The sequence below is a fragment of the Onychostruthus taczanowskii genome, unplaced genomic scaffold (genome assembly GCF_017590055.1).
Source record: "Onychostruthus taczanowskii isolate IOZ18803 unplaced genomic scaffold, ASM1759005v1 scaffold100, whole genome shotgun sequence".
In the NCBI taxonomy this organism is placed as follows: Eukaryota; Metazoa; Chordata; class Aves; order Passeriformes; family Passeridae; genus Onychostruthus; species Onychostruthus taczanowskii.
In genome coordinates, this window is record NW_024496527.1 from 816730 (window position 1) to 842928 (window position 26199).

The 26199-nt window shown below is 47.5% G+C and overlaps 3 protein-coding genes across 3 annotated transcripts in view; 2 read left to right on the forward strand and 1 right to left on the reverse strand.

The window, feature by feature from the left end:
• Window positions 1-243: 243 nt before the first annotated feature.
• DMAC2L (distal membrane arm assembly component 2 like) lies at window positions 244-3265 on the reverse strand. Its single transcript, XM_041410051.1, has 4 exons — window positions 2989-3265; window positions 2220-2428; window positions 1244-1415; window positions 244-768 (listed from the first exon to the last, which is right to left on the reverse strand). Exons 1-4 carry the CDS (start codon window positions 3078-3080, stop codon window positions 654-656), a joined length of 588 nt encoding a protein of 195 aa, XP_041265985.1. The 5' UTR covers window positions 3081-3265; the 3' UTR covers window positions 244-653.
• A 53-nt stretch (window positions 3266-3318) lies between these two features.
• On the forward strand, window positions 3319-15815 carry L2HGDH (L-2-hydroxyglutarate dehydrogenase). Its single transcript, XM_041410037.1, has 10 exons — window positions 3319-3476; window positions 4173-4288; window positions 5869-6020; window positions 7804-7935; window positions 8518-8680; window positions 9178-9212; window positions 10337-10504; window positions 11810-11967; window positions 12892-13023; window positions 13751-15815. Exons 1-10 carry the CDS (start codon window positions 3400-3402, stop codon window positions 13944-13946), a joined length of 1329 nt encoding a protein of 442 aa, XP_041265971.1. The 5' UTR covers window positions 3319-3399; the 3' UTR covers window positions 13947-15815.
• Window positions 15816-18382: 2567 nt separating this feature from the next.
• Window positions 18383-26199, forward strand: part of SOS2 (SOS Ras/Rho guanine nucleotide exchange factor 2) — a 46297-nt gene continuing 38480 nt past the window's right edge. The window contains exon 1 of the mRNA XM_041409876.1: window positions 18383-18499. Coding sequence (XP_041265810.1) covers window positions 18413-18499 — 87 coding nt within the window. The 5' untranslated portion in view covers window positions 18383-18412. The remainder of the gene's footprint in view (window positions 18500-26199) is intronic.

Consider the following 26199-nt stretch of genomic DNA (forward strand, 5'->3'; position numbering starts at 1 on the left):
AACCCCAGCAATTCTCAATGACTCTTATTTATCAGGAGGGATGAGATGCAACTCCAGAGCTGCACAGAACTGCTGCAGTCCCTCAGCACACACCAAAAACGTGCTCAAGGCTGTGTCCAAGAGCTGCTGCTCCTGCACAAAGAACAGAGTCCCTTCAGCAGCTCAGTGCTCCTGAGGGGCTGACCCTGCCTGCCTGCAGATCATTCAACCACACAAAACTCCACGTGTGAAGAACACAAAAAAGACCCAGAACCTCTTTTATTAATCAGCACCCACCTACTGGGTGGGATTCTCCCAGAGGGAACAGCACCAACACCAGGCACCAACTGCACACACACCAACATTCCCCCCACTGCCACTTGCTTCTGTGCAGTAAAATACTGAAAACTTCTGACTGAGGTATTCAGAGCTTCCTAGAAAAACAGGAAACAGATGCCTACATGCAGAGGCCTGCCCTGTCTGCTCTTGATCCACCACTGAGTTTAAGCTTAATGAAAATTAACTGCATGATTTCTTCAAAGGTCACATACACCTCTGAGGCTGGACTGGGAGAGCTGGGCTTACTGGAAGTACAGTGGTGCCTACAACTTCATTTATGCAACATAAGATAAATCCTAGGAAATCACATACATCTCAGTTGTGTGCTGCTGTGTTTATTCCAAATCCAGCTCCAGCTCCAGGTTGGGCAGCGCCTGCTGAAGGACACGGAAGGTTGTTTCTTTCTCTCTGATCCCAGGAAGGTCACTCAGATACAAATATTCCAGGTTCCTGTAAATATTCAAAAAGAAAATGGACAACTACTACTGAATTGCTAACAGAGAAATTGGAGGAATTATTCTACTGCAGTTCTTGTTTTAAATGGTGACTGGAATTTTTGGTATTTTAAATGGTTCTACTGGAAGTTTGTTTCTGAAGCGGGTGTTTGGGGTTTTTAGCTGCAGTGTCCAACTGCACCCTGTTCCTGAGCACCCAGGTCTGTCCCAAACCCTGAGGCACAAGAGGTGTGACAGGAAACTGTGAGGTGGAGAAGCACTGAAAGCTACAGGACACAGTCAAACTGTGTCAAACAGAGTTAATGCAGGAGAGGGCTCAGGAACAGCAGCCAAGCTGATCACTAATTAATTGTCCTCAAGCCCACCCCAGTCACCCCACAGCCCTGACACAGCCAGACTGCAGCCCCTGCAGGCAGCACAATCCCAATCCCAGAGCAGGGAGCTGTGGAAGCACTCAGTGCCTCACGTACGTCAGCTTGTGGAGTGCAAGGATGCCTCTGTCTGTGACATTCCCACAGGAAATGATCTTCAGCTGCTGCAGACTCTTCTGGAGGTTGCTGGTCTCGCTGAGCCTCTGCAGACACTCGTCCTGTATGTACATGCACTTCTCCAGCTTGATATCCATCACGTGCTCCAGGCCATCTGCACAGGCACAAGTGAGGATTTGCTCCCAAATCCCAGGACCAGCCTGGGCTGCTGGTCAAATTCTCAATTAACAACTGCCCCTAAAACCACCCAGCAACACATTCCTTTATAAAGCGGGGCTGTAACACACAATGAATCTCCAAAGTCCTTTGTGGTACTTCAGATTTAGGAAAACCTCGGGGTTTGAATTGTTTTGGTAGGACTTCAAGAGCTTTGAAATGGGCAAGTAACAAAAAAAACCTACACTGTTTTGGGTCATGAACAATGACTCTGACATAAGAAAGTGCTAAGGTCAGAAATTAAGGGTTCCTTGCTATGAAAAAATAAAACAGCCTGTTCCCATTTTGTTTTCTGCTATTTAAAGACCACCTGAAACATTTGTTTAATCTCTTATTTTTAAGAGAATGCTTTTTGTTTGTCTTTAGACAAATAAAGACAAAAGACATCATAAATGGCTGGAGAATGAGCAGAATTAAAACTTCAGAGACACCAAAATCATCCCTTGGTGCAGAAGAAAAATAATATTTATCGTGCTTTTTGCTATGAACACATAAAAATTTGTGGCACTTCCTCGGTGCTACGGCCACTTTGGGTAAAAGCTGAAATTCCCAATGTCTTTTCACTTTATACCACACCTCCAGCAAAACCCTGGGGACTGATAAATACTTGCAAAGGGGGGGAAAACAACCCACAAATGATTTATCAGTATCTATCTAAGGAACGATAAAATGACACCACTATCCACATTTTGATGCACTTAAAAAGAAACCCATCTAAGAACAACCACCGTGTGTACTTTACCCAGATAGTCAAACCCTCTGTACATGATGCACGAGTCGGTGGCGTTGATGGCTTCGATCTTGTACTTGCCCAGGGGCCCCGTGGGGAGCCCATTGTAGTCCTGCTGCCACTTGGGCGAGCCCTGGTAGCGGACCAGGGCCCCGCAGCGCAGCAGCCACTCCGAGGCCGCCCGGTCCGGCCCCACGGCTCGGATGCGCTCGTGGTCCACCCTGCAGGGGACAGAGAGCACGCACAGCCCTGTAAGGCGACACAATTAACCCACGGGTAATTAAAATGCTCCACGGCGAGTGTCTGGTTATGCGCGGGGTCCGAGGAGTAAGGATGCGATTTGCTAGAAGTGGTTTATGGGTCGCGTTTGGATCGTGCGGTGCTTAAGTCTGGCGTGAGGTTTTTTAAGTTAAGTGGCAGATGCTTTTTAGTGGAAAAGGAACACAAACGCAACTGGACTTAGCTCTGTTTCCTTCCATGTCTTGTAGGGAAAGAAAACTGTGCTGCTGGTTGAGTTTGGGGGTCAAAGAAGAGCAGGATGTAGGGATGGGATCCATGTGGCAGAGCCCACACCCTCCTCTGGAAGGTCACGGCTTTGGAAGGGGAAGCAGGTATGGAACGACCCCTTGTCAACAACCAACACGCAATTTGGGGAGAAAGAGGAGCATTAATGACAGAAAACGTTGTCTGCAGCGTAGGGACTTGATTGTTCCGCTTCACAGACCGCGCAGAGAATTTGAGGGATCTGAAAGTTAATTATTAACCAGCGACTCACTCTTACTTGTTGAACACGGCATTCAGCCATCCCCAGAAGGCTCTACAACTGCCCGGCGGCAGCGGCGGCTTCCTCAAGAGCGTCCCCAACGCCATCATCACCTTCTCGCAGTCGGGAGAGGGAAAAGCGAGGTGTTCTTTGCAGCGCCAGCAGCAGCAGCAGGGCGAGGCCGTGCCGCCCTCAAGGCCTGAGCGGGGCTGTGAGCCCGGCGGGCCCCACGGCAGCGGGGGGGGCCGTCACCGCCCCCGCGCTGCCCCCGGCGCCGAGCGGCCGAACCTTGCCCGGCGGAGCGGAGCAGGAGGGGCGGCAGGAGGAGGGGCAGGGGCAGGGGCAGGAGGAGGAGAGGAGGAGGAGGAGGAGGAGGAGGAGGAGAGAAGGACGCGCGGCCGCGGCCCCGGCGCTCCCTCCGCCCCCAAGATGGCGGCGGCGCTGAGGGGCCGCGCGGGCCCGGCCCGGGCCGTGGCGCTGTGGCGGCTCCAGAGCCGGCGGCGCAGGTGAGGCCGGGGGGCAGCGCGGCGGGCCTGCACCCTCCCCTGGCCCTGTCTCTTCCCCTGTCCTAGTCACCGTAACCTTAGCCCTGTCCCCTGGCCCTATCCTTTCCCCTCTCCCCTCACCCCTTCCCCTCTGTTCTTAACTTTACTCATCCACGGCCCCTATTCCTTTCCGTATAATTCTCCCCTGTCCTTTCCCCCTTCCCCTATCCCCAGTCCCTCTCTCCTGTATCTATGTTTGCAATATCACCTTTCCCTATCCCCTTTTCCTCTCTCCTATATCCCTTATATTCTCTATAGCCACTTCCCCTATATCCTTTATCTGCTATCCCTATCCTTTTCCCTTTACATTATTAATCACCCCCACCCCCTTTCATCTATCCCATTTTCCTCTCCCCTATATCCCCTTTATTCCTTATATCCCCTTCCTTTATATCCCCTTTTCCTCTCTCCTATATCCCTTATATTCTCTATAGCCACTTCCCCTATATCCTTTATCTGCTATCCCTATCCTTTTCCCCTTTACATTATTAATCACCCCCACCCCCTTTCCTCTATCCCGTTTTCCTCTCCCTTATATCCCCTCTCCCTGTGCTGTCCCCTCTCCCTCTCCCCTCTGTTGTTCCATGCCCTTCCCGTGTCCCCGTCCCTTGTCCCTGTCCGTGTCCCCGTGCCGATGCCGCGTGCGTGTCCCTGCAGCTCGTTCGACGTGGCCGTGGTGGGCGCGGGGATCGTGGGCCTGGCCGCGGCCCGGGAGCTCGTCCAGCGCCATCCCTCGCTGGCCTTCGCCGTGCTGGAGAAGGAGCCGGAGCCGGGTAGGAGCGGGACAGGGACCCGCGGGAGGCTGTGTCTGAGGACACGCTGCCAGAACCTCGGCATCCCGCGGATTTCTGTGTGCAGGGATCGGCTGTGGGAGAGCAGCTGCCCTTGTTGTTGAAGTGGGTGATGGATTTCCCATTCCCAGGACAGGCCGGACACGGCTTGGAGCAGCCTGGGATGGTGGGAGGTGTCCCTGAGCATGGCAGGGGGTGGAACGAGGTGATCTCTAAAGTCCCTTTCATCCCAAACCATTCTGGAATTCTGTGATGACTCTCACAGAATTCACAGAATCCCTGGGTTGGGAGAGACCTTCAGGATCATGGAGTCCAGCCCAGCCCCAAGAGCTCACCCCAGCCCTGGCTCCCAGTGCCACATCCAGGCTTTGTTAAACACACCAGGGATGGTGACTGCACCACCTCCCCGGGCAGCCATTCCAGAACTTTACCACCCTTTCCATGAAAAACCTTTTCCTAAAATCCAACCTATATCTCCCTTGGCACAGCTTGAGGCTGCATTTCAGTGCCAAGACTCTTCCCTAACAGGGATTTCTTCCACCCTTCTCCCAAGGACGTGTCCTTCAGCAGAGTTATCATCAGTCTGTGCTTCAATGCTGGGACGGCAGATTGGGAATTTTAAGTTAAAAGCTGCTGAGTGTTGCTGCTGCACGGTGTGCAAGCTGCAGTGTGACTGCTGGGGCTGGGAATGGCAGGAGAGAGGACAAGGAGGGTGAATAACCAGGATATGGAATAATGCAGCTTGTGGGAGGGCACAGGCAGGTCCTGCATGGAGCTGGCAGAATCCCAAGGGATAGACATCAGTGATTAACTCCACTCCCCTATATCCCAATTATTCCTTATATCCCCTTCCTTTATATCCCCTCTCCCTATCCTCTGAGCCCAAAATCTTGTCTTTAATAGCTCCATCAGCCTGGCTATAAATTGCTCTTGAGATGTTCCATGAGTGATACAAAATGACCTTTTATCCCCAAGACACACAGCCGTGTGAGTGCCAAGCAGGAATGACCTTTGGGCACCCACCCTTAAAGAGGGAGAAGAGCCTGGCCAAATTACTTCAGTAAAAATGTTTGTGGTATTTTTCACCTCTATTTTATCTATTTGCAAAGAGGAAATAGCAACCTAATCCAGTTCACAAATACTCAAAAATCCTCCCAGGCCTGCTAGGATGTCCAAAGGAATTGTGGATTGGACAGATACTATGTTAGATGAGGCCATAAGGGATGCATTTCATTGTAAAAATTGGATTTTAAAATTTAATTTTAGCCTGTTTTGATTGATTGGTTTGTTGTTGAAGGAAAAATTTGTGGTTTTAGGGTTTTTTTCCCTGTTGATCCAGCACAGTGCGGGCTGTGATGGATTATCATTAACCAGGGCTGGCTGTGTCAGTGTTTCTCTAACCTTTTGAGGCCAGGGGAGGAATTAATTGTCCAGTTCTCTCACTTGATCATCTCTTATAATGCTGATTTAAGGCAGGACCTCAATTAACTCGTTTTTCTGACAGCAGAAGTGATTAAGTGGGAACAAAAGAATTCTAACAATGTGTTTTTCTTTCTCTTTAGCCCATCACCAGAGTGGCCACAACAGCGGTGTGATCCACAGTGGGATTTACTACACCCCTGGCTCCCTGAAGGCCAAGCTCTGCGTGCAGGGGGCAGCCCTGTGCTACAAATACTGTGACCAGAAGGGGATTCCCTACAAGCAGTGTGGGAAGGTACAGGAATTCCTGGGATTGCCTGCTTTACCTTGGAAACTGGAGCTGTGTGATGTGTGGTACCACATACGGCACAGGCCTGGTTGTGGGTTTTCTCCACACTCTCCAAGCTGCACATAATTTTATACATAAATGTGGATAATGTACATCATTCCCTCCTGCCCCCAAATCATCCCCTTCCTGCTGATGAGTCTCAGTTTGAGAGGTTTTTCATGATCTCCCCACCCTGTCTTCATGCTCGGAACCATTTTTAATTCAGTGTGTCTGTGGTGCCAGGTGAGAACCAAGGCTGGGCAGAGCATTCCAGGTGTGGCCAGGCTCATTGAAACAGAGTTCTGTATCCATGTCCCAGTTGTTCCTAGAGCTCAATTCAGGTTTTCCACCTCTCACTGGGCACTGAGCTGCTGTTTCCACGGGACTCTCAATCCTCACCCCAAGGTTTTGGCCCTGAGGGATAAATTTGAATTCCATGGTTTTTCTCGGAGCTGTGCTCCCTCTGCTGCCACGCTGGGCACAGGGTGGCACTGTGGATCTGTGCAGCAGCACTCCTGAGGGGACAGCCTGCTCAGAGCTCCTGTCCTGAGGAGGTCAGCTGGAGCCTGGGTGAGCTGGATTTGTGCATTTTGTACCAACAGCAGGGGCAGGGCAGTGCCTGTCCCCTGTGCTGGCACTGCAGGGCCACCTCCAGCCCTGGGGACAGCTCTGGGCTCCTCACAGCAAAGCCACAGGAGGGGCTGGAGCTTGTCCCCAGAAGGGAATGGAGCTGGGGAAGGGTCTGGAGCCCCAGGAGAGGCTGAGGGAGCTGGGAAGGGGCTCAGCCTGGAGAAAAGGAGGCTCAGGGGGACCTTGTGGCTCTGCACAGCTCCTGCCAGGAGGGGACACCGGGGGGGTCGGGCTCTGCTCCAGGGAACAGGGACAGGAGGAGAGGGAATGGCCTCAAGTTGCACCACAAAGCTTTAGGTTTGATATTGGGGAAAATTCCTTAATGGAAGGGTTTGTCCAGCCCTGGCACAGCTGCCCAGGACAGTGCTGGACTCACCATCCCTGCAGGGATTTAAAATCCATGTGGATGTGGCACTTGGGGACACGGAGCAGTGGTGGCCTTGGCAGTGCTGAAGGATCAGTTGGACTCTTAGAGAGCTTTTCCAACCTCAACAGTTCCATGATTTCATGACACTCCCCTGGCAGTGTTCATTGCAGGGAGGATAATGGTGAAACTTCACCAGCTTTCCCTAGAGCAGCCCCAGGCTTGGAGAGCTTCACACGTGTGAGGTGCCAGAGCTGAGCTGGCTGGGAGGATCATGGTCTGTGCAAAGCTGGCACAGGTAATCCAGTCTGGATTTATCTCCTGTGATAGCTGTGAACAGACTCCTTGGTTAAGTGAAACTGGTACAATTCCACTCAGCCATGTCAGAACATGTCCTCACTCTCTTACTGAGGCTCTTGGAAGTTTGTACATCTTGGGTTGAGTTCAGTTTTGCTTCTGAAAGCATCCCAGTGGTTCTTTAAATGCAAACTCTCTCACATGCAGACTTGTAGTCTCAGGCTGCTTCTGGCAAATATTGTCAATTGATTGTATCTCAAAGTACAGTTTAGCATTTATTTTTTAATTCTCTGTGATATATTAGTGCTTCCTCAGCAACAGAATTCTGTCCAGTTAATAGCACCAACCATTCTTCACCCCCTGGATTCATTGTTCACTCACTCACTACTGCTTGTGCTTGATGCCAAACCTGCCCTGTTTGTTTTGCTCACTGCTGTGCCTTTTTTTCCTTTCCCAAAGCTGATTGTGGCTGTGGAGCAGGATGAAATTCCAAGGCTCAAAGCTCTGTATGAGAGGGGGCTGCAGAACAACGTCCCAGGGCTGAAACTCATTGGAGCCAAGGAAATCCAGGAGAAGGAGCCCTTCTGCAGGGTGAGGGGTTACCATACTTCTAATTAGCTAATTGTAGGAGCTTCTAATTCTAATTGTAAGAGCTGTTTCTCAGGTGAAAACATCTTCTGATTTAACACAAATACTTTTCTGGCCTTGAAGTTCAAGTTCAGAAGAGCCTGAAAATTCCTTCCCATCCATAAAAGTGGATTTGGATCAAGCCCATTTCAGTGCAGTTGGTGTGGTTGTTATGTTTATTTTCCCAGCAGAAGGAATGCGTGGAGTTTGTGGAACACAGATTTGTTATTGATTAGTATTTGTTTGAAAGGAAAAGCTGGGTGTGAATTCCCTGTGCTCTTTCATCTGGCAGCTTGCTCTGGTGCAGCTGTGTCACTTAGGAGTGGTTGTAGGTACAGACAGAAATTTTCTGGAAAAGAATCTTCTTCAGTCTTTTTTTTTTCCCCCCTGTAAACATTTTGGATCTGCTCCCTAAAACATCCTTTGAGTGTTGCAGATCCAGCTGAGCACAAGGGGAGGGAGCAGCACTCCCTTCTCATGGCAGTGCAATATTCCAGGTGAAATATCCCAACCTTCCCTCTCCTCTGTGTCTCTAAACCCTTGCAGGGACTGATGGCCCTTGATTCTCCCTACACTGGCATTGTGGATTACAAACAAGTGGCCCAGTCCTATGCCAGGGACTTCCAGGAAGCAGGTGGGACAATCCTGACTGATTTTGAAGTCACAAACATGGAGATGGCCAGAGAAAGTTCTGCAGAAAGTGAGGATGGTAAGGCTGGATTTTTTTGCCCTCCATTTTAAGTTCAGTTAGAACATAATTGTTTTAACTGAAATGACATTTCTGATTTTTTTTTTTGTCTCCTAGTATTCAGCAAAATCACTTGGGGTTTTTTTTGCAGGCAGGTCACCCTTCAGCTGAAACATTTAAAACTGATGGAAGAAAGTGAGAGTAAAATGGAGAAATAAAGTTGTTCTCTCCTCTTAAAATCAGATTTATCTGAGTCTTGCATGTTTATTCTTGTGATAGTGATTTTCCTTATCCTGAAGGCAGGTTGGATCTGTGCTGGCACACAGAGGGAAGAATAAAACCCCCTATTAATTAATAAATACAGTCATGTCCAACAAGATTAATTATGACAAGAGTAGTTCTTACACAGCTTGGAAAATATTCCAGAGGAAAATTCCTTCCTGGTGACAAGCTGCTTGTTCTGTCAGCTCTCTTTTGCTTGTTCTAGTAATTCCCTCTCTTGTCTAATTCCATTTCAGGGCTGAAATACCCAGTCATTGTTAGGAGCAAAAAGGTAAGGGTGCAAAAGAAGTCTTCATTCCTTCCAGGAAGCTGCTTCTCCTTTTCTTCAGTTTTTTTTTTTTTCTGGTGAATTAATAATCTCCAAAAAAAAAGGTTAAAAATTTGCTGTTCAGCAACATGATCAGTTTGATAGAGCAACTGCAATCAGTTCTTAACAATGAGGATGTTCAAATAAATAAATAAATAAATAAAAATAATGATGATGATGGTGTAAAATATTCAGCTAAAACTTCTGCTGCCTGACATTTACCATCCTTTATCTGCTTTATTTGCACAATCCGATGCTTGTGCTTGCAAGAACTCCTTTATGACTTGTTCATCTGGTGACAAACACCAATTTTCATGTTTACTTTTGAGCTCTGGCATCCATAAAATGATAAGGAGGCTTTTAGCATCGTTTTATTATCATTTTATCATCAGACTGTTTCAGTGAAACAGGTGCAAGGCAGCTGCTGTTCCTGCAAGTCAGGAACTGTGGTTCACCTTCAGGAGGGAATATCTGAACAAAACCAGCTCCACAACCCCTCTGGTTGTTTTTAAATTTAGTTCTGCTGCTTTTTTTTTCTCCTATTTTTTTGCTCTTCCATTAAAAAGTAGCTTCAAAAATCTGTTAGGATTTTTTTTCCCACCAAATACTGGTATTTTTTTCATGCAAATATTTTTCAGTTGGAAAAAAAAGAATCGTATTTAAAAGCAGGTACTAAGCTAAAAAATAGATAATAGTTTTTGATGTTTATTTATTTCTTTATTTAGATGGTAAAGGTGTTTAATATTTAGCACCTCTCCATACCTGTGTGCTGTCAATTTGTGTAGCTGCTCCCACCCTGTGGGGTCAAATCAGTGAACATCTTTATTTACCTTACTTAAGTTAATTTTTAAAAAAATATTTTAAAAAATTATTTTAAATAAATTTCAAATTTATTTTTTAAAAGACTACATTTAATTTTTTTAAAATAAGTTAGCTTTAAAATGTATTTTAAATAAGTTTTTTTTAATTTTTAATAATTTAATTAGCTAAACAAATTTTCTTTATTTAAATCAATGCTTGTGGGGTTTTTCAGGGTGGTTTTTTTTTAGCAGATAAACAGGATTTTGGTGTGGTTTTTGTTCCCCCAGGGTGAGGAGATCTCCTGTGGGCACCTTCTGACCTGTGCAGGGCTTCACTCCGACCGCCTGGCCGGGATCAGCGGCTGCAGCCCCGAGCCCAGGATCGTCCCCTTCCGGGGGGATTACCTGCTCCTGAAGCCAGAAAAGTCCTACTTGGTGAAAGGAAATATTTATCCAGTAAGTACCCCTGGTTTGTGTGTCACAGGGTACCCTAAGAGCTGCTGAAAATGCAGAAAAAAGGAAAAAAATCCGTGGCAGTGACGCACACACGTGGGTGGAGATTCAGTTGGTTTGGGACAGGACAGCTTGGATTTTGTTAATTGTTTTTGTTAATTTTTTTCAATTGATTGAGGAAAACATGAAAGTACCACGTGGGAAGTTATTGCCAGTTGTTTTCCTTTTGTTTATGGTTTTAGTTTTGGAGTTTTTTTTACTTAATAGAGAAAAGATGGAATATCACATTGCCACATATCCAGAAAACTCTACATTATTTCTGTATGTCCTACAATGAAGTCAGGGAGAGATGACAGTAAATTGTTATTTAAGTAATTATAACAGTCCTGTTTAATCTTTTTATTGATAATTTGGACAAAGGGGTTGACTGTACCCTCAGGAAATTCACAGATGACACTGGAGGTTTTTTCCAAGCTCAGTGATTCTGGGATTCTGTGATGAACTATTGATAAAGGGTTTCATCTTTTGTGCTAATAGCCAACACTCAGATTTAGGTATTTTCCTCTCAACCTTATTTTTGGATTAGCTGATTTTGTCATTAAAAACAGATGTGGGAGAAAAGGGAGCAATCTTTCTACCACCTAATACAGACAAATAATGGGATGAAGAGCAGCAATCCCAGAGAGAAAATGTAATTACAGAGCAACTGGAGAGAATTCCTAGGGCAGCATTTTAACTAATTCTGTCCATTTAAATACTGATTTTCTGAATATGAGAATAGCTTTGCCTGCTAAACACTGGATCTTTGGGAAGATTGGAATGCTGGGCATTGCTGTTTGCTCTCACCTGAGAGCCATTCAGGGTCCTGTCCTGGGATGGGAGGCAGGAAGTGGAACAAAAAAAGAACATGCAGATTTATTATCATTAGCATTATTAACATTATTATTAGCATTAACCAGGCCTGCTAAGTTCAGGTTCTCCTAATATTTTGTATTCTGTTTTATTGCAGTATAATTGCTGCTGGTGAACAAAATCAGGGTGTCACTGCCTTATGTCCTGAGAAATCATGTGGACTTTTTTCCCCGTTATTTGTTTTACTTTTCCCTAAAATTCAGCTTTACCTGGCCCCATTCTGTTCTCCAGTGGTTTAATTAATGACATGCCACAACTGCACAATTAACAAGCCACAAAACCAGCTCAGAGCCAGTTTTGAGGTTCTGTGACTGAGAGTTTTGCTGCTGTGGTTGGAAATAAAATGGCAAACTTGATGTTTGTAAGAGCTCTGCTCACTCCTGTGCCCCATTTCAGGTTCCCAACCCTCGTTTCCCATTCCTGGGATTCCATTTCACTCCCAGGATGGATGGCAGTGTCTGGCTTGGCCCTAATGCAGTGCTGGCCTTTAAGAGAGAGGGCTACAAACTCTTGGACTTCAGCCCTGGAGACTTCTTGGATGCTGTGACCTACAGGTAATGCCTTGTGTTTGTGTCTGCTGCCTGCTCTTGTTGAAATGTGAGCCATGGAAGCCACTTCCTGCCCAAAATCCTGCTTTTCCCACGTTTTTAGTGTGTTCAAAGACACTTTTGCTGATAAGGGTGGACTTCCCCAAGACACTTGACTTCTTGTGGTCTCATACTTAAATTTGCTACCAGGACATGTCTCAGCCAGTCTGGGAACGTGGCTGCTCCCTGGAAGGTGCTGGTGGAGCCATTCCAGGGTTGGTTTGCACTGTGATCACTTAATCAACTCAGACAGCATCACTGAATACCTGCAGAGGGTGCTGGGAGCAGACAAAGGCTGGGAGAGAGAGCTGGGAATGTTCCCCTGGAGAGGAGAAGGCTCCAGGGAGAGCTCAGAGCCCCTGGCAGGGCCTGGAGGGGCTCCAGGAGAGCTGGAGAGGGACTGGGGACAAGGATGGAGGTACAGGACACAGGGAATGGCTCCCACTGCCAGAGGGCAGGGATGGATGGGAGATTGGGAACTGGGAATTCCTGGCTGGGAGGGTGGAGAGGCCCTGGAATAGAATTGCCAGAGCAGCTGTGGCAGCCCCTGGATCCCTGGCAGTGCCCAAGGCCAGGCTGGACAGGGCTTGGAGCAATCTGGGATAGTGGAGGGGTCCCTGCCCAGGTTGCTCCAAACTCATCAAGTCCTGGAACACTTCCAGGCCTGGAATTCAGAATTAATCCAATGCCACAGCTCTGTGAGCAGGGTTTGTTGAAGCAGAGAAGGACAAACATGCATTTCTCAAATGCAAAGCACGATGTGGTTCCTGATTTTGGGAATGGGAACTTGTGCCCTGCAGTTGCATTTGCTGCCTTCTCCAGCAGCTGCAGCTGGTGCATTTTGGGCAGATTTTCCCTCAGTGCAGTTGTTTCTCCCACTTTCCCTTGCAGTGGGCTGTGGAAGCTGGTGCTGAGGAACGTGTCCTACGGCCTGGGGGAGCTGTACAGAGCCTTTTCCCTCAGTGCCCAGGTGAGGCAGCTGCAGAAGTTCATCCCTGAGGTCACCACCAATGATGTTCTCAGGTAAAGGAAACTGCTTCTGCTTGGGAAATCTCCTGTCTGAACAGCAGAAAACGTGGCGGGCTCCCTTCCTCCACCAAAATATGATACAGAAACTTGGAGCTGCCTCCAGCTTGAAGGACCTGAGTCCAGAGGAGGCACCAGGATGATTAGGGGGATGGAGCAGCTCTGCTGGGAGGAAAGGCTGAGAATTTTGGGATTGTTCAGCCTGGAGAAGAGAAGCTTTGGGGTGACCTCCCTGTGGCCTTGCAGGACTCGAGGAGAACCCACAGAAAGATGGAGAGGGATTATTTACAGAGCCTTGGAGGGGCAGGACAAGGGGGAATGGCCTCAAACTGACAGAGGGCATGGTTGGATGGGATATTGGGAAGGAATTCCTGGCTGTGAAGGTAGGGAGGCCCTGGCACAGGGTGCCCAGAGCAGCTGTGGCTGCCCCTGGATCCCTGGAAGTGCCCAAGGCCAGGTTGGACACTGGGGCTGGAGCAGCCTGGGACAGTGGGAGGTGTCCCTGGGGTGGAGCTGGGTGGGCTTTAAGCTCACAGGTTGGCCACCTCAATGATCCCATGACTGTCAGGTATCCCCCACTCTGCCTCCTGAGTGTTAAAACTCCCAAAAAAATGCTTTGTCTCCACCCCCTGCCCTCCTCACTGTCTCCCTGGACACCTCCTCACGGCAGTTCCTTCCCTGACTCAGGATGACATTTTCCTTCTGCTCCTCCTTGCTTTTGCAGGGGTCCCTCTGGTGTGAGAGCCCAGGCCCTGGACAGTGAGGGCAATCTGGTGGATGACTTTGTGTTTGATGGGGGCTCTGGGGCCGTGGGCAGCAGGATCCTGCACGTCAGGAACGCTCCTTCCCCCGCCGCCACCTCCTCGCTGGCCATCGCCGCCGCCATCGCCGACGAGGCCCAGCGGCGCTTCCGGCTCTGAACCCCGGCAGGAATCCCGGCAGGAATCCTGCCTGCTGCCCCTCTGCAGCCTGGCACTCCTCCCGATGGACACAGAGCCAGCAGGCAGTGCCCCAGCAGCCTTGGCAGTGTGCTGTGCCCACAGCTCCTGGGGCGTCCTGAGGGAGGTTTGGCCAGCGGAGCAGGAGCAGCCGCGGCAGGGACTCCAGGCAGAGCAGGGTGGATCCCTCTGTGTGGGGTTATCCACCTGGATTTGGCATGCAGAGCACGTGGATCCCTCTGTGTGGGGTTATCCACCTGGATTTTCCGTGCCTGTGCTCACAGTGCTGCCCCCTCAGAGGGGTCTGAAAAGCCACAAGGGTGGGGTGGCTCTGTGTGGGCTCTGATTCCACTGAAGTTGGAGTGTGCAGCCCTCTGGGTGACATGGAAGTGATGGAATAGAAGGATGAGCCCTGCTCAAGGGCCCTGCTGATGTGGAATTAAAGGCTTTGTCAGAGGTTGTGAACAATATTCAGAGCCTTCGACGTGAATGTAGAGTATTTCACAGAAAAATAAGCTTAAAGAGGATTACCAACCCAAGTCAATTTAGATCTGCAACTCAGATACTCTGTCTGATCGCTGTCTGTATTTTTTTATAGAGCAGAAATCAAAATATGGATACAAACAATCACTTTTCATTTACAGCTGGGAAATCAGCACTGATCAGAAACTTCATCAGTGGGTTTGGGTTTCTTCCTTTGAATGCTGATGATGCAAAAGGAGCTGATCTTTGTCCAGCCAGTTGGGCAATCCAGGGAAAATGGTCTTTGGAACAGGAAATGTGAAGGGAGGGAAGCTCCAGAAAGCTGCCTTGAGTCATGTTTGGTGTTGCTTCCCTTGGAGCCCGAGCAGGGATGAGTCAGGAAGGCTTCCCATTTTCCCTGAGCACAGGGGGAGCTCAGACAGCTCTGAACTCCATGGATACCCAATTTTTATCAGAGATACACCTGGAGGAGTCTGTGTGCAGGGAGAGGTGAAGGAAACTCAGTGCTGAGCATCTGGGAGTGTCCTGCAGGATTGCTGTAAAGCAGAATTTTGTGGCCTCAGGGACAAAGTATTGAGGGTTTAATAACAGCTGCTGGGTAGCACAGATAATTGTGGGGAGTTTGAAGGAGAAAATTGGACATTACTTTTTCCTTAAAATGTTCTTTTCTGAGCTCCTCTGATGGGAGCTAGCACAGGAGGGCAGCTCTGAGGCTGATTTCACTGTATGGATTGGAAACACTTTTTTGAAGGGAAAAAAGGCTTAATCTGCCTGTTTTTTATTATTATTATTTTTCCTTTTTTTTTCCCTGGTAATATCTACTTTACCAGCAAATCGACTGCTGGAAATTCAATACCAACCCTCTCAGAGCAAAGTTTGGTCACTTCAGGCAGAGATTCTGCTGTTCCAAGTCTTCCATTGCCACAGGGCTGTGTAAAACTTCCCACAGTGGAACAATCCTATCTTCCCTCCCACAAAAGGATTGCAAAAGCCACTTCCTCCTACATGGGGTGTGGCCCTGACATGTATTAACAGAATAAAGAACATTAAAATGCAAAGCAGACAGAGACCAGGGGGAGTCCTGAGTCAGCATTTCCCTGTGCACTGCTTTTTCCTCTCAGGTGATGATTGACTGGGGGTAAAGTTTATTTGAAACTTAAATTATGAACCTTGATGTAGCATTCTGTGAATATAAATCTTTTCAGAGATAAAGGTTTTACACTTTTGTTATAAAAATAAGTTCAGAGATTATGATACCAGGGTTTCAGGCATCAATCTTATTGCTCACAAAGTGTGAAAATGTATTAATTTATTTTCCAAATGAGCCTCACTTTGATGATTTCATAAATGTGCCTTTTATGATTAAAATAGTGTGGTGTTTTTTTTTTTTTTTAAATGCTGTAAAATCTGTGTATTTGTCCTGAGTCAGAGAGAAGTGTCACTGGAATTTGTTAATTCTCAGCTGAATTAGGCAGGGTATCACTCTGTGTAACAGAAATCACTCCAGGAGGGGCACTCATGACCAGACTTGTCTTCCTAAATTATCTTATCTGTGCTCCTCACAGCTTTTCCTCACTGCTCCTCAGGCTGATCTGGGCCTGTTGGGACAGGTGGGATGAGAATTCCTGAACCTCTGAATAAATATTTGGACAAACACCATTTGTTCCCCAGAAGTGTTACAGAATCATAGAACCCCAGGCTGGTTTGGGGTTGGAAAGGACCTTAAATCCCATCCCATGCCACCCTTTCCACTATCCCAGGGTGCTCCAAGCTCTCTCCAGCCTGGCCTGGGACACTCACAGGGAATTCCTTCCCAATATTCCACACAAACAGTGCCCAGCAAGGTCAGCCCTAAACTCTGGAAGGAGGAGGAACTGTGGGTTTTGCCAGCATTATCCCATCATTACTTTTCCTTTTTGCTCACAGTTTGGGTTTGAGGAACAAGTATAAAATAGAAATAAATAGAAAATAAAAATACAGAAATAGATATATAGATAGAATAGCTACAAATACATATAGATACATATATACACATACATTACTTATGTTTATACATACATTACATGTGTATTATAATACATATACATTAGATAGAAATAGAAATGCTTTGTTGGGAACCTCCCAGGCTGCTCTGGTGGGGCAGGAGGATCAAGCCATGGAGCAGAAGGAGCAGTTTGTGCCTCTGGAAGCATCAGGCTCCTCCAGGAAATCTTACAAAGAAGGATCACCATTTTACTGGCAGGAAGGCACATTTTTTCTCTTTTGGTTTAATTTATCCATTCTCTCTGTAGATAAGTCTTAAAATGGGGAGTGGAGGGAATATGAAGTGTGAGATTTGAATATTATGCTGTCAGGAGGGAAATGAGGGAAAATTTATCTGGATTTGGGTGATGAGTGGGTGAAGGGAATGGTGTTCTCTGGAGCAGGGAGGAAAACTGCCTCCAAAGAGGGAGGGAAACTCCTTCCAGGTATGGAGAGAAAAACTGCTGGCAGGTAGGAAAACATCCTCCAGAGAGGGGGGAAAACTGCCTCGAGGTTGGGAGAAAAACATCCTCCAGCTGGGGAGGAAAACAGGCTCCAGGCTGTGAGAAAAATTGCCTCGAGGCAGGGAGAAGAGTTTACAGAAAACAGGCTCCAAGCAGGAAGAAGAAAAGCCTCCAAGTAAGGAGAGAAAGTCCTTCCAGGTAAGAAAACAGTCTCCAAACAGGGAGCAGAAGAGGATTCGGATAAGGATGGGAACAGCCCCCAGCAGGAAGAGGCACAGGTTCTCTAGGAAGCCTCCAGGTAAGGAGAGCCACATCCTCCAGGTGGGGAGGAAATCTGCCTCCAGGTAGGAGAGGAACATCCTCCAGGCAGGGTAAAACACAGCCTGCAGGCAGGGAATGGCATCCAGGCAGGAAGAACACCTCCAGGGAGGGAGGGGAAGAGCTTTCAGAAAAACTGCTTCCAGGCAGGGAAATATCACGGGGAGGGAAATACCCTCTGGGCAGGGAAATCACCTCTAGGAAGGGAAATATCCTTTAGGAAGGGAAATATCCTCTGGGTAGGGAAATATCCTTTAGGAAGGGAAATATCCTTTAGGAAGGGAAATCACCTCTAGGAAGGGAAATATCCTCTGGGTAGGGGAATATCCTTTAGGAAGGGAAATATCCTCTGGGTAGGGAAATATCCTTTAGGAAGGGAAATACATCTTCCAGGTAAGGAATTATCATTTGGGCAGGGAAATATCCTCTGGGCAGGGAAATCTCCTCTAAGTGGAGAATTATCATTTGGGCAGGGAAATCACGTCTAGGTAGGGAAATATCCTCCAGGTAGGGAAAAATTATTTGGGCAGGGAAGTATCCCCAGGTAAGGAAATATCATTTGGGCAGGGAAATCTCCTCTTGGCAAGGAAATATTCCCTAGGTAAGGAAATCTCCCCTGGGCAAGGAAATATCCTCTAGGTAAAGAATCATCCCCTCGGTGAGGAAATATTCCATAGGTAAGGAAACATCCCGCGGGCAGGGAAATCTCCCCCGGACAGGGGAAACACCCCCTCAGTAATGAAATCTCCCCTAGGTAAGGAATTATCCCATCGGTAAGGAAATCTCCCCTCAGTAATGAAATCTCGCCTAGGTAAGGAATTATCCCCTGGGCAAGGAATTATCCCCTAGTTTAGGAACTCTCCCTTAGTTAAGGAAATCTCCCCTAGGTAAGGAAACATCCCCCATTTCAGGGGCTCTCCCCCAGTTCAGGAACCCTCTCCCGGTTCAGGATCTCTCCCCTAGATAAGGAATTTTCTCCCCGGTTCAGGATCTCTCCCTGGTTCAGAATTCTCCCCCAGTCCAGGATCTCTCCGGTCCAGGATCTCTAACCTAGATAAGGAATTCTCCCCCGGTCCCGGCTCTCTCCCGGTTCGGGATCTCTCCCGTTCCCGGCTCTCTCTCTCCCGGCGGCCCGGCCGGCCCCGATGCGGAGCGGCCGCCATGCAGCCGCCGCCGCAGCCCTACGAGTTCCTGGGCGAGGAGAACGGCCCGAAATGGCGCGGCCTCTTCGTGCCCGCCCTGCGCAAGGTCAGTCCCGGCGCCGAGCGGCGGCACCTGCTCGCAGCCTGCCCCGCGTCCCCGCGCTCCGGGCAGGTGGAGCCCCGGCCCCCGCCCTGCCCTCAGGCAGCGCCGGGAGGGCCCCGAGCCCCCCGCGGCTCCCTCAGGGCCGGGGCGGGCGGGGATGCTGCGGGGATCGGGGACCGGCGCTGCTGCTCCGGCACCTGCGCTCGCTGAAGTTCGCTCTCCGCTTTAAGTGGGGCTTTCGCTTGCAGGGGTTGGTATCCCAGACTGGCTTGGCTTGGAGGGGATCTTAAATGTCATCTCCTTCCAACTGCCTGCCATGGCAGGGACACCTTCCACTGTCCCGGGCTGCTCCAAGCCCTGTCCAGCCTGGCCCTGGGCACTGCCAGGGATCCAGGGACAGCCACAGCTGCTCTGGGCACCCTGATAGCATTGCTGGTGTGCAAGGGAATGGCATCCTTCACCCCTTCCTTCATGCTTTCCATCCTTCATCCCCTCCTTCACCCCTTCCTTCATGCTTTCCATCCTTCATCCCCTCCTTCACCCCTTCCTTCATGCTTTCCGTAACCCCTTCCTTTATCCCTTGCTTTATCACTTCCTTCATCTCCTCCTTCACCCCTTCCTTTATCCCTTGTTTTATTACTTCCTTCATCTCCTCTTCATCCCCTTCCTTCATCCCCTTCCTTCATCCCCTTCCTTTATCCCTTCCTTCATCGCCTCCTTCACCCCTTCCTTCATGCTTTCCTTCGCCCCTTCCTTCATCCCTTCCTCCATCCCTTCATCCCCTCCTTCACCCCTTCCTTCGTGCTTTCCTTTACCCCTTCCGTCATCCCTTCCTTCATCCCCTCCTTCATCCCTTCCTTCATCCCCTCCTTCATCCCTTCCTTCATCCCCTCCTTCATCCCTTCCTTCATCCCCTCCTTCATCCCTTCCTTCATCCCCTCCTTCATCCCTTCCTTCATCCCCTCCTTCATCCCTTCCTTCATCCCCTCCTTCATCCCTTCCTTCATCCCCTCCTTCATCCCTTCCTTCATCCCCTCCTTCATCCCTTCCTTCATCCCCTCCTTCATCCCTTCCTTCATCCCCTCCTTCATCCCTTCCTTCATCCCCTCCTTCATCCCTTCCTTCATCCCCTCCTTCATCCCTTCCTTCATCCCCTCCTTCATCCCTTCCTTCATCCCCTCCTTCATCCCTTCCTTCATCCCCTCCTTCATCCCTTCCTTCATCCCCTCCTTCATCCCTTCCTTCATCCCCTCCTTCATCCCTTCCTTCATCCCCTCCTTCATCCCTTCCTTCATCCCCTCCTTCATCCCTTCCTTCATCCCCTCCTTCATCCCTTCCTTCATCCCCTCCTTCATCCCTTCCTTCACCCCTTCCTTCACCCCCCCCAGGCGTTTCTCCTGACACCTTTCCAGGCTCTTTCCCGAGCCGCGTTCCTTCCCGGCGCTGTTCCCGACGCTCGGGTGACACCTGTGACAGCAGTGACAGCAGCCACCTGTGGTGCAGGGAGCAGCCACCCTGTGACACATCTGCCACTGCACAGCTGAGAGTGGCAAACCCACAGGAGGTGAATCCGTGCTTTTAGGATGTGTTTGCACAGCAGGGAAGCTCCAGCCCACCCCCCTTTTCACCCCCAGTAGTGTAAAAAAAGGATAAATTGAGGCTGGAGGGAGCAGTGCCCTGCTGTGTGTCCTTTCCAAAAGCTGAGGGTTATTCCATAATTCTGACCATCACTGTCTGCTGATCTGCATCTCTGGTGCTGCCATACCAATACTTTAGGCAGTGGTGAGTGGTTTGTCTCTTTTTCTCCCAATAAGAGATGTAGTGATGCTGTTGGATAATGATTCCCCGTTATTTTTTTTAATAGCATAAAAGATTTGCATTTGTTTTGGGTGTCTGTCTAAGTGGTCTTGTGGCTGGCATAGAAACCACTAATTGCCTGTCTGAAGAACCCTGGATTTTCTGCTCTTTACCCTAAAATCTCCTCATGGAAGCTGCTTTCCAGTGCCTTAGAGAAGGCCAGGCTGTTCTTTTCCTGATCCCTCTGCAATCTGACCCGAAGCAGCCCCTTAACACCAACCAGCATCTGCCCAAACGTGAGGTGCAAAAAGATTCCCTTAAAATTCAGAGGTGCTTTCGTCATCCTAAAACACAAATGCAGCACAAGTTGCTGGGTTCATGCTGCTTTACCAATTCTTTCAATTTGTGCATTTGGTTTGGGTGAAAAAAGCAGCAATTTCAGCTTTCTAAAGCAGAGGAAACGGGGTTGTGATGGCAGTGAGTGCCTGTAAAAATGTGTATTTGCTTGTAGCCAGGTTTTTTCTCCCTGGGAAAGTTCCTTGTGTGCAGGACCCACCCTGGAGCGTGAGGCAATCTGGCTGTAATGTGCATTTCTGGTGTGAACACACAGTATCAGTGAGTCAACCCAAAATTGTATCATTGTCAGGCTGCTGGGGAAGCGCTCTCAGTGTTAACACGTTTAAAAGATACTCTTCAAAACAAGCACTGGAGATCTTGAAATGAGCAGGAAATGATCCAAAACAACTATTCCATTATTTCTAGGGGAGCTGAAGAACTGGCACTGAATCCAGAGTGTGAAAACCTCAAATTTTCTGTTAATTTCCCAATTCATGAAACATCCTCACTGCTGTTTGCAGATAGTTAAAAATCCACTTGTTGGCCAGCTGAGATGTGATTTTTCCCAGCAGGTTGCTTTGTGATGAAATCTCTAAAGAAAGTTTAGTATTTTTTAGTTAAACACCTAGAATAGAGGGGGTTTTTTAACTCTTAAGTTGTTTTTTTAATATCCTGGGCGTTATTTCCCATTCCTGAAAGCTTTTCCTTTAAATGAGCACTTCTTGAAGGAGAGAAACAGAAAGCAGAAGCAGAAAAAGAAGATGAATTCTGGTTCTCTTTGTGCATGTTAAAGTGTGAAAAAGATTTAATTCTAAAATGCACAAAGATGTGGAGCCCATGCAGTTCACCAGCAATAAAGAATATTTCTCTGTTGTTTGGATTTTAAGTCCAGAACATGCTTTGGAGAGCTTCAGTCTCTTTATTATGCACTCAGCAAGTTTAAGGTAACTTGTTTTTATCAAACCACTTTTGAACTCTTGCTTTACTTTAATTCTGTGCAATGGACACTTAAAAAATGGTAAAACACCTTAGTTCTTACTTTAATACATGAAAAAAAAAAGATCAGAATCTGTCTTTTGAACCTATTTTATATGCATTTATACTCTTTAAGATTAGTAGAGTGCCAAATGTTACCTTAGAGTGATAATCTTTTTAGGAAAAACCCAAAGCTAAATAGTAAAACATCTTTAAACCAGATTTTGTATATTTATATGCTCACATTCCTTAGCACTGGCACCTGGGGATCTTGTAGGTTGGAAAAGTAGAAGCAGTTTCATGTATTTGCCTCTGTTCCAGCTGGGAGATGAACAGGCACATCCTTGCTCTAAAACACTTTATTTTCTGCTGCTGTGCTGGGAATGTAAGCAGGGAATGAGGGTAATTCAATATAAAATCCTTTCAAAGTAAATGAATCAGAAGAAAACATTGTTTTGATGTGATCACTGAGGTTCAGTGACTTGAGCTGCTGTTTGGAGCAGGTAAATCACCTCAAACAGGTCCTGATAAAGGCTTTTAACCTGGCAGTTTTTTTTGTTTTCTTGTTTGTCTTTTGGTGTTTGGGTTGGTTTTGCTTTGTTTGGCCTTTGTTGGGGGAGATGTCAAATGGTGAAACCCTTTTCTAAAGCTGCATTTTGGGTTTGGGACCATCTTTCCTAGCACAGATCCAGTGCCACAGCTTGTTCTTGCTGAATTCCAGATGGAACTTCCCAGAGGTGAATTATTTTACAGGTTGAGACTGGGATTTCAGTCCTGTGGAAATTATGGAATGGGATTCCAGTCCTGTGTGAGTTATTTTGCAGGTTGATACTGGGATTCCAGTCCTGTATGAATTACTGAATGGGATCAGTCCTGTGGGAATCATTTTACAGGTTGATACTGGGATTCCAGTCCTGTATGAATTACTGAATGGGATTTCAATCCAGTATGGATTATTTTACAGGCTGATACTGGGATTTCAATCCAGTATGAATTATTTTACAGGTTGATACTGGGATTCCAGTCCTGTATGAATTACTGAATGGGATTTCAGTCCTGTGTGAGTTATTTTGCAGGCTGAGACTGGGATCCCAGTCCTGTGTGAATTATTGGATGGGATTCCAGTCCTGTGGGAATTTCAGAGGCAGCAGCTGAATGTGTCACTCCCTCCAGCCCACTGGAGGTCCCAGTTTTAATATCCTGGATGTGAGTTGCATAAAAGGTTTTTGGGAATTGTAGTTGAAAAATTCGCTTGTACCAAATACTTTCCATTGGTACCTGGAATAAATTTCTGTTCATTTTATTTTCTTTTCCTGGTCTCTCTGGAATCTGACCTGAAACAGCTCCTTAAAACCAACCAGCATCTGCCCAAGCTGCAAAAAGATTGCTTTGAACAGATTTTTAAAATAAACCCCATAGGTGACCCCATAGAATTAGAGTGTATTTTTGAAAATAGTGAGGAGTGTGAGGAATTTATAGATATGGATTTATTCACCTTAAAATATTCTTGTGTGTCCTGAGCTTATATTTTACAAGGGATGGAGGGACAGGACCCAGGGAATGGCTCCCAGTGCCAGAGGGCAGGGATGGATGGGAGATTGGGAACTGGGAATTGCTGGCTGGGCTGGAATTGCCAGAGCAGCTGTGGCTGCCCCTGGATCCCTGGCAGTGCCCAAGGCCAGGCTGGACACTGGGACACCCTGGGACAGTGGGAGGTGTCCCTGCCACGGCAGGGGTGGCACTGGGTGGGTTTAAATCCAACCCAAAGCATTCCAGCATTCCATAATTAGGATTTGCGTCCACTGGCCAATTCCAAATGTATTTCTGTAAACAAGAGCTGTGTGTTCAGCTGCTTTGCTCTTTGATTTTTCTAAACAAAGTTCAGGAGCATCTCCCAGGGATTCTCCTTTTGGGTTTTCTCTGTGATCCACACACAGTTAAAGCCCACAGCTCTGCAGGCACCACATGTTGGGATAATCCTGGCTCTGGGCACTATTTGCATTTTCTAAAACAATTCCACCATTGCTCTGGACCACTCATCAAATTTCTAGAGCATGACTAAAAGGTTTATTCTTAGCAAATGTTGCACAGACAGATATAAAGGACCATTTTGAGGACTTTTTTTTTGAGTTTACATTAGTTCAGTGCTTCTGTATTTTTAAACATGTGGGAGTTTCTCTGTTGTGATGTGTGAGGTTGGGGTTGAGGTCAGGAGGTGCAGGGTGTCCAGCTTTGTTCCATGCATGTTTTCCATGGCAGGATCAGGCTCCCCTTGGGTTAGGATTATTTAATGTATTTTAGCCTCATTAGAATAGATTATTATTTAAAGCAGTCTAATTTCATTAGCATCCATTGTTATTTAATACATTATAATTCCAACAGCAAAGTTGCTTATTATGAAGTTTTAAAAGAAATAGTTGCATTTAGGTTTGAAATCTCTCAGGTCATTTAGCTTCTCATAAATACATTTATTTGAGCTCAGAAGGCTGGACCTTTGCAGACCTGCAGTTGCTCCAAACATGAATTTGAGTGACCTGGGCTAGTGGAAGGTGTCCCTGCCCATGGCAGGGATTTGGAATTTGATGGGTTTAAGGATCCATTCCATCCCAAACCAGTCTGGGATTCCATGGATGTGTCAGCCTGGAACCAAAGGGGGCTGATCCTTTTATTTTAATCTTATTATTTTCATGCTTTTTTCTTTTTAACAAAGTTCCTGACACAGGAATCTGTGGCTGGCAAACAGTAACAGGAGAGTTGTGAGATGGAGGTGGATTTTAGATCCCAGGTGTTCAGTGGAACTCTGGGATTTCATTTGGCAGCTCCAGCAGAAGGAACACTTCCCACCTGTGTTGTTCAAGTGGAAATGGGAATTAGTGTTTGCCTTGGGGAGCAGGCAGAGGAATTAAAAACCACCAGAGCTGTTGGCTGCTGTGATTCACCTCACTGTGGTGCCTTTGGGCTCCAGTCCCAATCCCAATGGTGTGTGCTTTCCCCATCTTCTCATCCCACCTCACCTCCTGCAGTGTCTCCTGTCCCCCTCCTCCTGCTCTCCCTGGGTTCCAGCTCTGTCTTTGCACAGTGCAGCCCTTATCTAATCAGTTCCAGAGGAGCTGTGGAGTCTGGGATTTGCTTTTCTAATTACCTCACTGATTGCCTCTGTGCCAGCCTTTCCCATCAGTGCTTCCTGAGGGTTACTCATGTGGAAAACCTGCCTTTCCTGGACCCATGGCCCTGCTCTCCTGAGCTTTAATGTCATCCCAATGACCACTTGGTTCATGGGGAAGTGACTCTGAGGGCCTTCCCTGTCTCCAGATTGCAGGAATTCCTCCCTGTGAGGGTGAGGAGCCCCTGGCAGAGGTGCCCTGGATCCCTGGAGTGTCCAAGGTCAGGCTGGATGGGGTTTGGAGCAGCCTGGGATGCTGTCAGGTGTCCCTGCCATGGCACAGCGTTGGAATGAGATGGGATTTGAGCTCCCTTCCAACCCAAACCATCCTGGGAGTCAAATTGCAGGTTGGAATAATTCAATCTGCCTCACTCACGTGCTCCTTGGGAAGGGTGGGATGTAAAAAGTGGGGAGAGGGAGACCCTGAGTGCTGAATTCAGAGCCCAGAGCAGCTCTCAGCTCCCTGTGGAAGAGTTCTGGGAAAACTGGGAGCTGTCAGCATTCACTGGAATCTGAAATGCAGGGAATTCTCAGAGCTTTGGGCCTGTGAGCCAAAGCTCAGAATCAAACCCAGGAATTGATCTGAGCCCTTGGAAAAGGCTCCCAAACTGAGGTGCCAGAAGTGAGAATGTGGATTTACAGTCTAAAGCAGAGACACGTTGAGCTAAGTTTAAAGCAAAGTTTAGAGTTTTAGAGTTTAAGACATAAAAATAAAAGTAGTTCCAGAGGTAACCAAGGAGTTTAGGATGCAGCACTGTGGGTCTGTGTGCCATAACATGAGTGGCTAAGGAAGCTCACACTGCAGCATGGCTCCATAAGATGAAATATTTAAGGGTTGGGTTAAAACCATAAATATCCTTGTTGGCAGTGTTTTATTGGGGAATAAATCTTTAAAAAGTCTTGTAACTGAGGGTCTTGTGACCTTCTGAACCGTGCAGTGAAGATGTGAGCTGAACTCACCCTTCCTGTAGAAGATAAGAAAATAAATCACATCATCTAAAAAACTCAGAGGTCCCATCTCTAACTCATTCAGAACTCCTTCAGAAATCCCCCTAGGTGTTGATTCAGATGAGGGCACAGCCAGCTCGTGGTGTTTCCCTCCCCTGTCACAGCCAGAAGCTGTGCTGGGCTCCCTCAGGCTTCATCTCAATTTTAACAAAGCACTTTATGGATGGATCAAATCCAAACACTTCATTTTCCATCAGGTTAGAAGATTAAAAAAAAAAAAAATATATATATATATATATAGTTTGTGGACATGTGAATAAACCCAATTTTAGCTTCTCCTTGACTCTGTGTGAAAGAAAACAACAATTAATTGGAGAAAGAAGAATTTCTGTGTATTTGTGTCATCATTAATGTTTTTTTTTCTGTAGGCACCAAGCAGTTTTCCCAGGAGATTTTAGGACAGTCTTTGATGCTGTTTCAGAGT

Bases quoted from the DNA above. Each gene is read 5' to 3' on its own strand.
- DMAC2L (XM_041410051.1), bottom strand. From the start codon at position 3,080: ATGATGGCGTTGGGGACGCTCTTGAGGAAGCCGCCGCTGCCGCCGGGC. The intron at 2,429-2,988 runs GTAAGAGTGAGT...TGTCCCCTGCAG, and splicing joins CTGAATGCCGTGTTCAACAA to GGTGGACCACGAGCGCATCC. The intron at 769-1,243 runs GTACGTGAGGCA...GAATATTTACAG, and splicing joins CTTGCACTCCACAAGCTGAC to GAACCTGGAATATTTGTATC.
- L2HGDH (XM_041410037.1), top strand. From the start codon at position 3,400: ATGGCGGCGGCGCTGAGGGGCCGCGCGGGCCCGGCCCGGGCCGTGGCG. The intron at 3,477-4,172 runs GTGAGGCCGGGG...GTGTCCCTGCAG, and splicing joins CTCCAGAGCCGGCGGCGCAG to CTCGTTCGACGTGGCCGTGG. The intron at 10,505-11,809 runs GTAAGTACCCCT...GCCCCATTTCAG, and splicing joins TGAAAGGAAATATTTATCCA to GTTCCCAACCCTCGTTTCCC.